The sequence below is a fragment of the Chroicocephalus ridibundus genome, chromosome 2 (assembly GCF_963924245.1).
Source record: "Chroicocephalus ridibundus chromosome 2, bChrRid1.1, whole genome shotgun sequence".
NCBI lineage: Eukaryota > Metazoa > Chordata > Aves > Charadriiformes > Laridae > Chroicocephalus > Chroicocephalus ridibundus.
The window spans coordinates 38,623,699-38,638,901 of record NC_086285.1 but is presented as its reverse complement, the minus strand read 5'-3'; the positions used below and the strand labels follow the sequence as shown (position 1 = coordinate 38,638,901).

The 15,203-nt window shown below is 42.4% G+C and overlaps 1 protein-coding gene across 1 annotated transcript in view; it reads right to left on the bottom strand.

Moving 5' to 3' along the window:
* CHN2 (chimerin 2) overlaps positions 1–15,203 on the bottom strand; it is a 167,303-nt gene that overhangs the window by 55,155 nt on the left and 96,945 nt on the right. The window contains exon 6 of the mRNA XM_063325096.1: positions 14,684–14,969. Coding sequence (XP_063181166.1) covers positions 14,684–14,969 — 286 coding nt within the window. The remainder of the gene's footprint in view (positions 1–14,683; positions 14,970–15,203) is intronic.

Sequence of the window (15,203 nt, the reverse complement as noted above, 5' to 3'; positions counted from 1 at the left end):
TATCAAATACTGAATTAAGTTGGTTTTTCATCCGATTATTGGAATATTGCATATTCAAGGACTTTTCCTGAATTCTTGCACAAGTCTATAACTATTCAAAATACTAAATTATTCTTAGCAACACCTGGCAAGATAAAAATAGGTCATGGGTGTTAAGAGTGCAAACCTCCACAACTATTAACACAATCTACATACAATCAGAAAGGCTGCTGATGGCTGAAATTTTTAATCTCCTCTTTCTTATTAATGTCATGATTCTTACCTTTATTCAAGAATTTGAACTTACATTTTAAAAGGAAAACGGACAGGCAATAAAATGGGACAGCATTAACATTTCAGTCACTGTCCCTTTGTTTGCAGTCTTCAAATATAATCTGCAGAAGAATCAAATTCACCATCCCCATCTTTTTGCACCAAAGAGGGTTCTTCTGAGCCAGAGAAAATACGAATATTTATCACTCCACAGATATCTGAGGCACTAGCTGATACAGTATGCTGTTCCCAAGTCCAATCTTGAATTTTGCTGCAAGTGAGATGTTCTGCTTGTGTAGTCGAAAGTCCAGATACTAAATTGAACTAAATGGACTGATTTATTCCCATTACAAAATTCTACTTAAAAGACATTGAGCAGGTAGACGTCTGAACTCCATCCGTGTTCTAATGCGCAGTGCTTTAATCTCCCCATTACTGTCATCCAGTAAGACGTATGGTACCAAGATCTCCAGGTAACCTAGTCAGAGCAACAGCTCACGTGCTCCGTGAACTGCACTTGAGCTGATGTATTGAAGAAGCCGCCTGAAACGGCTGTACGAGCTGCCTATGCTCCACCTGTTCAGCAGGCTGGCTGGCCACAGCCCCAAGGCACCAGACTCTGTGGATGTATATCACAACATACTCGTCCATGTTTCTAGTTCTGGGCAGCTCCAATAGGACTCCCACGTGCCTCAACTCACGGCTACGCAGGTTGGCTCTCATTTCAACACCTTTTTTGTAGAGCATACACCGTGACCGGCAAAGGAAGAAAATGCTACATGTACCCTAACTACTTACTTTTTTTCTTTTCTTTTTTTTTTTTTAATTTGCAACATAAAAATTAGTGAGAAATAGAACAAAAGAAATTACAGAAGGTTTTGTATTTCTCATGGAATCCAATGTCTATAGTTGGAGGATACAGAGCCTGTAGACTGATCGCATGTGGAGAAGGAAACTTAAGCCACCGAATTGAGAGCTTATTAAAAAACCACACACGGAAAAATTCCCCACAAAGCATCATGTGGAAGTTATATGAATCCTGCATTGCACGCAGCATCTCATAAGAAGCAAGTCATATCAAATGATGACTTGTCTTTATTCAATTGGAACCCTGCCAGCCCACAAAGAAACCACAATCCAGCCTTTTCCCTTAATTCCTAGTACTTTGAGGTCTACAAGAAACCAAATGATGTGAACAATGTCCTTGAAAATACACTCTCTTTAGTCCAATCTCTGCCAGTATACTTCATTTTCAGCCATTCTGGAAGTGCCTTAAGCTTTGTCTGCAAATTCACTTGGCCTGACATTCGGTAATGCATTATAGACCAGATGGATTTAGGAAACTGCACTGATTGGATTAATCAAATTAAAGGGAGGGGAAGAGGGAAATAAAAGGAAATTATTTTTTCCTCTACTTCCTAAAATATATAAATAAATAGAACTAATTGATTTGAAAGAGTTGCCCAGGTGTCTCTTTATGTACTAAAACACAGCTTTGTGAATGCAGCCCAGCCGTGGCTAGGGAGCCAGCAACTGCGGGCAGAGCAGCAGACCTCAGTTCACCGTCTGAATTACATGCTGGTCTACTAGTATTTTCCTGAGAGCTGGGAAAATAACAGACATAAAAAGCCTTACAGAATATGACCATCAAAAGATACTACTGAAAATGAAAAGAGGCATAACTTCATCTCTGTGGTATGAACCTGATGAGATTCTCCTGATGCCAGAGTACAGATGCTCTGGACACATTTTTTATGTCCTAAGGCAAGCTGTAAAGACATTCGGCTTTTGCCCCGCCACATCCCCCGGCATCAGATAATGCAGTAGCTCCAGCCTGGTTCTTGTGGGTGAGAAGAGGATGGAAAAGGCAAGGGGAATGCGGCCTTCTTTTCCCCTTGAAGAGGACAGGCGTGTCTGGGGCACAGCCAGTGTCAGGCAAGGAAAGGATTTATCCCCACAATCCTGTTGTCGTAGCAAGGTTTTATTTTCCACACTCCTCGGCACTGGCATAATGAGCATACCCCAGTTCAGACCTACATATTTACCTCCCTTTTTATACGGCCCGCTTTGCTGGCAAGAGCTCGCACTGAACAGCTAAACCAGTCCTGTCAACTCAAAGGTCCATACATGAGCTACAGCAGAGCAGACTGACGGATGACAGGATTTATCTCAGAAATCTGGCCAGCAGTGGACATGGGTCAGCAACCCACAGCTCCCTTCCAGGGAGAGCTGCAACAACCTGTGCAACCAGCACTATGGTATGGATATCTCCTATGCTAGGGAAGCTTATCTTCATGGTATCTGCAGGTAGTCCAAAGTATCTAACTTCTTAAAATATCCATAGGAAGAATTAAGAATTTTTAGAGCAGACATACTAAACATGGTATTTTTTCGGTGATGGCTGTGGCGCTGTGTTTTCTCAAGGATGCGGTGTGTGAAAAGGCATTTCTGTAAGCTAGGTGTATTTATTCTTTCACCAATGGAGACGCAGCAGCATAGGGAAAACTGCAGCCTGGTTGACTTACCAGGTGTCATGCAGACACAGAATAAAGGCATATTTTCTGCCTTTGAGTATTTTGCCCAAACCACTGGATGCTATTACCTTAAAATACCGGTGTATTTGCATTCTTTGCAAATTGCTGTGCTTTGCATTCACATAAGGAGAAATGTTAGGTTTCCTTCATTTGACTTTTAAAATGCGTTATATATTCCTACATGCAGCCTTTCAGACAAGTAAAATAAGTAAATCATACTCTGTCTTTGCATATTAATCCCTCTCACTATTCACACAATTCCACTGAGACTGGACCTTCTGTAGGACCATTGCCATGTACACCTATTCCTTGCTGCACGGCATTTAATAACCTGTGTATCAATATAGCAGTGACCCTAAAGAGTAACTTTAAGGCTGAAGTACGCAATGGTGTCCCAGTGTTAAGTTTTTTAAGAACAAGATGAACACTTGTTATTTAAAAAAGGCATCGGTTGGTCATGTTCCCATGAAACTACACTCATCGCACAAGCACAAATGGGTGCCAGCAGTGTAAGGTGCCCTAATACAGTCCCTGGAAACTCTTAAGTAAATATGCCACCTAGTGTTTAATTGGGACAATTTCATTCATAAATCATCTTGATCGATTCCTTCCCAAGCTGTTCCCTGCAAGTCTAGGTGGCATAGAGTCTGGCAGAGGTACCTGGAGATGTCTTCTCAACCTTCACCCCCTCCCTTCCCCAAAAACGCACCCTACAGCTTTCTCACTGAAGAACTATCTTCCTCTTCAGGGATTGTTTAGCTCCTGATGGACTCTGCCAAATGGCCAAGCTACACTCCCAGCCCATCTTTCTCATTTGAGGAGCTCACACCTCAGACTGCCACGAGCAATCCAGAAGGCGCTGAGAACTGACCCCGGGGGGTCACCCCTGCTGTAAAGATCCAGGGCTTTCCACATCTCCCTGCCTACAGGTGCTGGGCATGATAATTTTGAGAAACAGAAGCACTATTCCCGGCTTGCAGCTTGCCCAAAGGAGACAATGAGTTACCACAGCAATAGGTATTGTTTAGATGGATGGATGAACCAACAGAAAATCAGGGAAAGAGGCTTTCAAAGTGTAACAACAACTATTTCCCTTGACAAGCAGTGGAGACGTAATTCCTCCTGAGGCTATGGCAATGTTCTCCTTCCTTGCCTCTAGCCCCTGCTTAATAGTGGCCAACGTGGCTTAAATGCAAGTAACCCTCTCACTCTCGACAGAAGAGATACTCCATGTATGTACGTGGCTTGCCCCCTTCTCATGTGCTTGAAACATGCCAAATTGTCTTCTTACATTTTCTAATTGAGATTCTCTTGATGTTTCTGTCATGGTCATTCATTATGTTTCCAGGGATTAAATTGCTAAACTGAGTCACCATCATAGCACAAACCATCCTGAGTTTTCGGTAATGTCTTGTTTGCACTTTTTCCAGATCAATAAAAACCTTAAATGAAACTCCTGTCCCTGACGTACTTCATCAGCTACCTTTCCCCAGCATATCAAGCTGCTGCCTATCTTTATTCTTTGCTTGAAATTCCTCTACCTACTTTTGGTCCATGTGACCGCGTTCATGTGCCAACCAATTTGAATTAATGTCAAGAGTATGATTTCATGAGACATTGTACTACTTTGATAAAAATCCAATTATTCTGCATCTGCTGCATTCTTTTCATTCAGTACTTTTGTAAATCTATCAAAAAGGCAATCAAGTCTAACTGGCAGTATTCATTCTACATAACCCACGCTGACGACCGTGAGCAGTCCCACTGTTCTCCGGGGCTGAGAATACATTACAAGAAGGGCCCATTGTTACGATTTGTACTTTTCACACCACTGCGTCCTCTTTTCCAAATATCAGCAGTTATAAAAAGCACTGGTTCCTGACCTTTGCAGTCAAGCCTCAGCTGAGAACGCCATCAACAGCGTGTGCTTTGCTGTGGCCATTAGGAGTTGTCGTCCTGCCCAGGTTGCTGCCTCCTCCTGCCTGGCAGCTCCAGTGAGCCCTGCTAGCCCTGCAGCCGAGACTGCGGCCGACTGATTGCTGCTGGCCCAGCCCAGAGGTGACCGGGGAGATCCCCACACCTGGATTCCCAGTATCCCAGCTGCAGGGTGAGGGTGCAGGCTGCTGAGATGGCTCTCCATGGCGAGAGCCCGGATCAAACAGAGGACGTTTGCTTGAGCTCTGCACCTGACTTCACTCGAGTGCTCACATGCCTCTGGGGTGAGACCTTCTGTGCCCTGAGCATGGGAAAAGATGCTCAGTGGGTATTACATACACGTTTTGTGCTCAGAAAGGATAATATCTAGAGCGTGATGGGAGAAGCGCCAGTCAGCATGTAGGGACACAGAAAGCCAGCCAAGATGATCCTTGGCAGAAGGTTTCCAGGGCACCCACGATACAGAAGAGGAAGAACTTAGCATATCTTGGCTACCATTAAGTATTTCATGGAAGCCTTGGACGTTAGGATCGTAGCTGCAGTTAATTTCTCACTAGTGAAGTGATGATTCATAATTGAATCACAGAATCATAGAATGATTTGGGTTGGAAGGGACCTTAAAGATCATCTAGTTCCAACCCCCCTGCCATAGGCAGGGACACCTCCCACTAGACCAGGCTGCTCAAAGCCCCATCCAGCCTGGCCTTGAACACTTCCAGGGATGGGGCATCCCCAGCTTCCCTGGGCAACCTGTTCCAGTGTCTCACCACCCTCAAAGGAAAGAATTTCTTCCTAATATCTAATCTAAATCTCCCCTCTTTCAGTTTAAAACCATTATCTCTCATCCTACCACTACAGTCCCTGAAAAAGAGTCCCTCCCTATCTTCCTTGTAGGCTCCCTTTAAGTACTGCAAGGCTACTGTAAGGTCTCACTACAGCCTTCTCTTCTCTAGGCTGGGATGTGCTCTCCTCCCATGGGGAGGAATCAAATAACTGCTCCTTAGCTACATTGGTAAGATGTCTTCATCTAGACAGAATGAATCAGAGCCTAAATAATACTTTTTCAGGCTCAGAAAGCCACAGAGTAACAGGACTAGAAGGTACTTTAGGAGGTTTTTCTCCTGCCTGCCTCAGGTGTCACTGCTACCTGTGCCATTTCTCCAGATGTTTTCTAATGTGTTTCCGTGCCTCATGATGAGGGAGATTTTGTCACCCCCTCAGGCACTCCATCCCGCTGTTTCACTGTTCTTTCTTTTTTCCTCCCTTAATAGCTAACCTGCAATGTTAATCACTGTATTTCAAGCCTGTCAATCACTGTATCTTTTGTCATGTCCAGCATGAGCACAGAGGACAGGTTATTTTTTTCCTTATAATTAGCCAAGCAAATGTATGACCTAAACAGGCACATCACTAAACCCACTTATTTTCTAAACAAAATATAAAGGATAATTATTAATCACTATTTAAACAACCTTCCTTTTGACACTAATTCCAAATCCTCCACTAACAGAAATTAATCTCTCTCTTATTCTTAACAAGTTGAACACTTGACTTCCAAGGTCAAAACATGGCAGTTTAGAGGCGCTTGTAAAAGTTTAGTGCCTATTCCTACACCGTGTCTCGAGATTCAGGCAAGATAATCAAGTATAGATTTTTACTTAAAAAATGGTTTTTCATTTTCCAGCGACTAGACAAATGAAATGTTTACACTGAAGGTTCCATCCCAATCCCTACGGAAGTTTGTTTCTACTGATTTAATACCATCAAACTATGGAAAGAGTGTAAAAGCCAAGACAAAAAAACCTCATATAAGGCTTTTATCTTTAATACATCAAACTAAGCATGGGTTTTATGCAACAAACATTTAGCTTTATTAGAATTATTAAGCTCTTAACAGGAAAATACCCAAGAGGAAAAGATTAATTTATGTATTCAGCAGAGCCTAGCTGCAGATACAGTACTGTACTTGAAGAGCCAAGTAGTGTTTGCTTTAGGACTACTATAAGCACTTCTGGTGTATCTAATCACTAACCTGACATTCTCATTTGACAAAATTTCAATCTACAGTTGTGATATTAAGGTATGAAGTTTTCGCACCGCCTCCGTTTGGCTACCTTTCTAAAACACTGGATTGGGAAACATTTTGGTGATAACAAAACTTTATATTCACCTTTGCACCATGTGCTCAGCGGTGCCTTAAACTGCTCTAAGACCCAGTGAAATCTTCGTGGGTCTTCCCATTAATTTCAGTAGAATTTGGATCAGATCATATCTGTTGCATCATGTCATCTGTGTAAATCAGTGTTGTCTCCAACTTATGAGCTCTCTTCAGGCGTAATCGTATCACTTATTCTGCTTAAGGCAAAAGTCATGAATCCTAAGCTGACAGTAATAACATAACATAAACCAGGATCCTGGAGAGATGTTAACAGCTCAAGGAAGGACTGTAGCAAATACTTCGCAATGAAACCTCTCTTTCTCTTGATTCCCTCAATTTTCATTACTGTTAAAATGAGACAAATTATTCCTCTCAAAAATCCTTGCCTAATCAGGCAAAACATGAGCTATTAGTTAGGAATGCCACAGTCAACTACAAAGCAGCATCCCTTTTCCTGTGCATAAACATAGACAGCCAGAGGGAGGGAATCGAAAAAGATACTTTTCATGATTTTACTTCGGTAGCTTTCTTATTTTTATTTCTTATATATTGCCTATTTCATATTTATCATTCTTTAAACAAAAAAGAAGCTGTAAAGAGACACAGCTGAAAAATACAAAAGAATGCCAACACTGAAAAGCAAAAGAAAATGATCAGCCAGCTATATTTCCAGTAAGATGGTATCTGTCACTCAAAATATAAAACTGCTTACTAAAATACACATACTGGTAGATCTACCGTAGTCATATAAAGTCCTCCTCGCTGTGGTACAATACCAAAGAGTATTCTGGATGAAATCAGTACTAAATTGCTAACAATTATTTAAAGAAGACAGTGGGGTATGTAGTTAAGCACCCATGTCAGGGCACGCTACAATTAGGTACGTACATGTGGTAACCTGTGTGTAGACTAATACTCTTGCAGGACAAGCAGGAGTGACTGATGAAAGGAATTATGACGTCGGAGTTAGCTGCTTCTAGCAGCAAAAACGCCACACACCTTTTATCAGTGCATGTATTACTGAAATCTGCAGCTAAAGGCCACCTTCATGTACAGGTTTTATGTTGCTGCTTATCAGCGTGATGTCTGAGCATCTTCCAGGGAAAATCAACTGGGGAGGAGTCCCTTGTGAATTCTGTGGATATGCATACAGGAGTGAAACTGTAACCCCTAAGAAAAGGTGGTGGGTCGCTGATGTCCCCGTAGAACAAATTTTAATTTGTTCTGACCAAGCATGTTGCAGATACCAGGGAGCTGAAGGCGATGTAAAAGACACCGGGTCACATTATCAGCGCAGTTCCAGCCCACAGTCTGCAGAAGCAGATGCTTCTGCTCACTATCCTCTTAACCCTGTGATCCGCTGCTAGGACAGCACAGTGCCCTGCAGCCCTCCTGTGCAAGGACAGGCTCAACATCTGGATAGACATCCCAGCAGAGGGTTAAACACTAGCCAGCAACCTGTAATAGGATCATTAGAGGTTTAGAGGAGCTGCGGAAGCGCAAGAATAATGAATAAGTGAAAGACTGAAAAGATTTCTTTATCGCTGGCTAACAGCAGTACCTGTAGAAAATTCAATGAAGAGACAAAAATGGAGTGGTAGGATGAGGCCGAGAGGCCTACAGAAAGGGACGTGGTGTGCATAACAATGTAGAAGTGTAAATACTTACAAAAATTGAACTAAACCAGAGATTCTCATAAAATTGGCTGTCTCATGCAGTTTTGATGTAAGGAAAACTGCAGTGCCCCTAAAAAATTTAATTCCATAACGAGATTACATCTCCAATTAAGGGATGTTAGAAAACAGTCTTTCCTGGAAGTCCTGTGTTTTCTTCTATGGGAAACTATGTGTGAGCAGCATGACTAATGAGGACAGTAACACCAACTACTACTTCTAGCGAAGTTATTCTTCCTTTTCTGTCACCTTTGCCTTAACAGGAATAGCTTTCTTATCTGTCTGTTATTTGTGGGGGATTTTCTGCCGAGGAAACCTATAACCTCCCAGACTCCATAATATGCTTATCATTTCAGCTCTTTAGTTCTAGCTGCAGTATTAACTATGGGCTCTGTCTTTGGCACTTAAATGCCTGGTAATGAGTTCCAGCAAAACAGATAGAGAGGTTACCATGTCAAGCAGCAACATACAGCTTTCTGCACTGTCTTGCTGTTATGTGAAGTCTGCAGGTACAGCTGGCTCTTGCTTTAGCTCAAACTGCTACACTACTCCTTATGGAACATCACCGTTAAATGCCTCTTGCTGCTCCTGGCATGTACTTGCAACGAGAGAGCAGCACAAGCACTCCAGCCCAGGCTCCAAGCAAACTCATATTTCATGTACAACCAGTATGTTTGACCTGACTGAGACAGATCCTACCTGGAGAGAAGCTGATGGGAGCTTTGCCACGATCCAAGTAAACGGAGACCTGGCACTGACAAAACAAAACATTCCTTAATCTTGACTGCGTTTACCCACAGTTTGTCCTCTGTCAGATAGGTCTAAGATTATTCTTTTTGCAAATTCTTTAAGCTGAACCGCTGCCAAAGGTTTTCTTGAACTCTGGTCTCCTGTTCCCATCACGTCCCCCGTGCTACCAGACGACCCAAACCCAGGAACTGCTCCTGCGTAGCACCAGCCCAGCAAAGCAACAAGGCGTTGGGCACAGCCTTTGCCTGACACGGGGCACAGTGTCACAGCGTCCAGCTCCCACACAAGGCATGGAGTGGCTGCGGCGGTGCACAGGGCAGGGCACAGGAGTGGGAATGTAAGCGCAAGAGCAGGGAACCGGGACCGTTTCTCATCAGAAAGCGTGACAGCTTTTACCTCCTTCAGGTGCTCATGAAATTCCAGCTTGCCTTTGCTTCCAACATTTCAATTCTTTGAATATATTTTCCCAAGTTACACTTGCCACAGTAGGATTAGAAAGTGAGATTTTTCCTCCTTGCCTGGGAGACAGCGACCGCTGACGCAGTGAGGGCAGTGGTTGCAGGATAACACGGTATGTGATTGCGATAAACGTTTCTGAACTACATATTTTACTGACAGACTCCTGCAATTTTTTCTCTCCTACATGCGAAGATTAATTGCTTACAGCAAGTTACGCTTCTCCTACATTCACCAGTAACGTGAAATACTGGTAATTAATTACAGCACTTACCAGTACCAGGTACTTATCTGCCCTACATCTTCTAATGTACGTTCCTTTGCCCCAAGTACAGCATTCCATAAGCAGAGCAAACAGGAAGCAGGCGACCACAGCCTGCCCAAGCCTAAATCACAACCCTGAACAGACAACATATAATCTTCAAATGTTCTTTGCACAAAAAAAACTACGCCTCTACCCAAAATCCTTTTTAAAGCTGGATCCCGTTAAAACGACAATTGCCTACAGTGCTAAGAAAGTATTCGTAGCATGCTGTTCTCCCACAGCACCTCGGTCCTAAAAATCATTGTGGCTCCTTTCAGATCAAAGATCTGTTAAACTATTTGGACTAAAATTTGGAATCTGTGTCTACAAATCTAGCACCTCTTTAAAGCTAGACAGAAATAACTTTCAGATAAAATGCTGGCACTAAGCATAAATGTTTTTTAGGCATGTTACAAAAACTGTTGGATAAAAAGGCACGCACAACAACAGCTTAATCCAGCCCATGTATCGCAGCCCCTCTTCTGGAATGGGCATGACTCCACTAATTACAACCTCCAAGAAATTATCATTATGGGAACAGACAGGTACCCCAGGCCGTACCAAGACATTTCATCTGGATGCGTTCTCCTCCCGCCAGCCCGTGCTTTGGTGTTCCCCTTCCATCGACCTACCCCACGGGGAGTGGCGGTGCTGGAGTGACTGAGACATGGAATAATCTCCACTGTCAGTGTGGGAGGCGACAGAATGAGCAGATTCCCTGGATGGTGTTAACAAACCCGCTAAGGAGACTAATGCCTTCAGCTGTACTTTCACACTCTGGAATTGGTTTCAGTATAAAACAAAATCTCACTTGTAAAAAGCCTAATCTGTAAGAGGAGTACTGATGCTTAACCTCAGAGCGCTGAATTCTCACATTCCTCTTGGGAAATAACGGAAGTTTCTGTCCTGCATGTATGGCTTTTCCCCCAACGCCATCAATTCTGAAACATTCAAAGTACTCCAGGCAGCACTTTCAAATGAATCAGCTCAGTTATAAAAAAAATTACATTTTACATGGTCAACTGGCCAGAGAAAACACACCTTATAAAAAAACGCAATGATTTTTCACACATGCAGCAAAGAAATACTGAATATTCATTCACTTATTTCTAGGGGTCTGAAATTTATTGCAGTAATTGAAGTGGGTGAAGGTTTTGATTTGTGGGCAGACCATGGCCTTTGTCTAAAACGCCGTACAACACATGACAGCCTCAAGCAAGATGTCTGATACAACTGCCACTGAACTACCACTTCCCCGTATTATTTTTATATTTTAGAGGACTTCTAAAGTTTATATAAAAACAAACATTAAATTCCCCTTATCCTCCTTTGTCCCTATATGCTATTCCTGACAAATGTTCGGTACTTCACCAGTCTATTCCAAAGCCCAATCTGTATTTTATCTAAGGTTACTGTGAGGAAGAAATGGAAATGATGATCCCTGAGTCTTTGCTATGCAAACTTCTCTTGAGCTTCTCCTGGGAACATACGAAGCAAAAGCAACCATGGTAGGCTTCAACATAGGGACTTCCGTGAACTTCTTTCAGTTGCTAATAATTTAGCTGAAGCAACCCTTTTTTCACATGGGTTTCCGTAAGATGATGGAAAACGACTGATACTAGTAGAGAAGCCCATTGTGAGTCCTCACCATCAATAGCGAGGCCTCAGCTGCTACAGCGGGTCTTCAGCCTGTGAGCAGATCACCTTGCCTATTTTGCCCCCCTCCTCTTGTAGCTGTGATTGCTCCTGCTCCTCCTGGCAAGAGAAATATGTTAGAAACAGCTGCTCTTCCTCCTTCTGTTGCTTCCCCGCGGTGGGAGGAAGGCAGAGAGGGTTGCCAACAATGTAATGGCTTAGCTGAAGCTAGTTATTTTTACATGATAGCGCAGCCACGCAGCCCAGGCTTGCAGGCAGCAGCCTGCACGTATGGAAAATTACATGAGTGCTAATCCTTGTACGGTAAGGACCTGTGGTACTGCCTTTCGCACCGTGAACCACCTCGGGGGTAAATAACACTTTACACACTTTAATTTCATTCAGCTGCAATACAAAAGAAGACCTAGGCGGTCTCTTCTCCCAAGTAACAAGTGATAGGATGAGATGAAATGTCCTTAAGTTGCGCCAGGGCAGGTTTCGATTGGATATTAGGAAAAATTTCTTCACAGAAAGGGTTATCAAGCATTGGAAAAGACCACTCAGGGAAGTGGTGGAGTCACCGTCCCTGGAGGTTATTTCAGAGACGTGTAGATGTGGCGCTTAGGGACATGGTTTCGTGGTGGACTTGGCAGTGCTAGGTTTACAGTTGGACTTGATAATCTTAAAGGTCTTTTCCAACCTAAATGATTCTACGATTCTACAATTCTAATCCAATCACTAATGAGGTCCAGAGGTGTGTTTTCACTATCAACCACAAGCTACATCAAGTCCAAATATTTTCAAGCACAGGTACCTGGAACTAAGGATGACCGCTCCACTTACTTCAAGCAAATACCATCATTTTTTGAGCTGTCATCAGACGAAAGTCTTGCCCTCTCCTTTGTGCTGCATTTCCACCCAGATGAGGTGGATAAGGTAGCAGATCTGGCTAAAAAAATTCACGCGTTTTTTTTTTCTGGCTGAGTTCGTTTTAATCTGGAGCTGTTTTCTAGTGTCACCTGCTGTGTACCTGCATAAAACATATGTCGGCAAAAAGGCGTTGGTGAAGGAGAGAGAGCAGGGGTGTCTTCAGCAACATTTTGCCTTCTGTTGGTTTAAAAAAGTTTTTATAGTACTTACTCAAAACCACCCAGCCTGAAAAACAACCCCCAACCCCAAGCACAACAGAAAACACAATCTGTTAGGAAATATATGGTACGAGAACAAACCCCTCTGAAGTCTCTGAGAGCACTTTAAGAGATACAAAAGACTGTTGCTCCTCAACTGCAAGAACTGTCAGTAAAACTGAATGCAATTTTGGAATTGAGTTTTTCCTTGTACAAAAAAATATTCTCCTGACTTGCTGGAGAGTGTAGCATGATTTTCAACTGTCATAATTGCTTTATTACTCTACAGTCTCGTAATAATGTTTACAGTCACCCCGATGATGGTTCAATATTTTCTCGATATAAAAGAAACTCTTCCACAACATCCTCTGGACCGTTTTCCTACCTACACCTACACAAAAAAGTCTGTCACACTGCACTATGTTTACTTCTTCGTGTGCCTTAAATAATGTTGAAATTAACTTTCTTGTGCCTGATGCAGCACTGACAACCAGACGATGTTTAATCAACTGAACGAGCACGAAACCCTTCTCTATGGCATCCACTCCTCTTGCATATTACAATACCATCCAATTGAACCAAAACCTGTTGTCATCAGTGGATTCATTTTGAAATAAAACCTGAATGGAGGACGTGTTGCTGTGCCATTCTCCAAAGGCCTTCCCTGCAGCAGTATGCTTTCCCTAAAAAATGTCTTTTTAAATGGAATTCATTTGTTATAGAGGATAAATAGGTTTACATGTCAGGTCAGCTACTTGATCAATTATTACTACTGAGAAATCCAAACCAGTATATAATCAGCCGATGCAGATATGTGAACCCAACAGGTAACAACCTATGCTAGGAATGTCCTGGAGTGATGAGGATACGCATAAAAAAGCTGGTCTGTTTCATGCTCAGTATTATTATCTGATGGCAAATTCACTCCCTGCTTCCCAAATACAAACCGTCTCTAGTTCCCAACCAGCTAGCCGGCACACTGAACACTACAATCATCAGTTACACTGCGTAAATACTCTTACAAATGTCAGTAAGTCAATTCAGCACAAACACTAGACTCAAAAAAAAAAAGTTTGGTTTGACAGTTCTTACTGCCTTACCACCTGGGAAATGAAAATATCCACATGTCACTGCTTACGAGACTGCTTCTCTTATGTAAAAGAATTTCTAATTTTATATCTTCAGATGGCGGCTAACTGCACAAAATTCTCAATTTCTCATCAGGTAAATAAATCCTAGTCCACACAACACTATGGGATACGGGCACACGAGAGACGGAGATCAAGGAAAGCCCACTTCAAATGAGAAGAGCGAGAAGAAAGGGAGGCAAACACACAATATCCCGATTTCAGACCCATGAGAAGAAAGGGAAGAAAACACACAATTATCCCAATTTGAGACCCATCCACCAAAGACTTGGCAGAAAAGAGGAGCTTTGCACTGTGAATGGAAATATAACAAACTTGAGCCGTGGTGAAGGGTCAGTGGGAACCAGTTCCGTAATCCTACTGCGGAATATGCTTGAGTATACATGGACAAAGAAACATAACTTGTGAACAATTTTAGATGCAGTTCCTAAGTTAACCAGTATAGATATATCTATGTATATATTTTATTTTTTTGTTTAACAGTGAAAACATTTGCATTTGGTACTTATCAGAAAGCTTCTGTCATAAGCTCCGGTCAAATATTAGTTTGGAGCCAAGATCACATTAACGGGATATAAACTTTTCAGTGGGATAGTAACACTTAATGAAGTATAGTAAAAAAGAAACAGGTCTTTAGACAAAACACTTCTTTCCCTCAGATTTGATAGAAAGACTGGTATTAATTGCCAAAATTTTAAACTGAATACTTACCTTTTCAACCGGGGTATTTTCTTCACTTGTTACGCTTGCTTTTCTTGATTCGTTTTTCGTTCTGCTCAGCCTCCGGGACACTTTTTCTCTAAGCAATGTGGCGTATCCAATGTGTTCATAGATGGGGTTTGTTGTCATTTTGGAAATATACTCAGAAGCCTTTGTTTCTATATACAATGTTATCAGGCCATCTGTAACTAGATCATGGATTGATTCAAATCTTTTCTCCCCAACGAAGTGCTTCCCATCATAGAACAACCTGTAGTTTAAGGTCTGATTACCAAATCTGCAAATACCAGGAAAAAAGGAGGGAGAGAAGAAAGAGAGAGAGGCAAGAGTAAGAAGGAGACTGGCAAAACACTTAGGAGGCAATTTCGCTGATGAGTCTATGTGTCTGGTTTACATATGGAATATGCACTTGGCTGGAACTGGATCTCTGTGGAGAGACCAACGCAAGTTCAAACCCAAACTTGACTGCATCACTTGGACTGGGCTACAGAACTGAGGCCAAGTGTGCGCA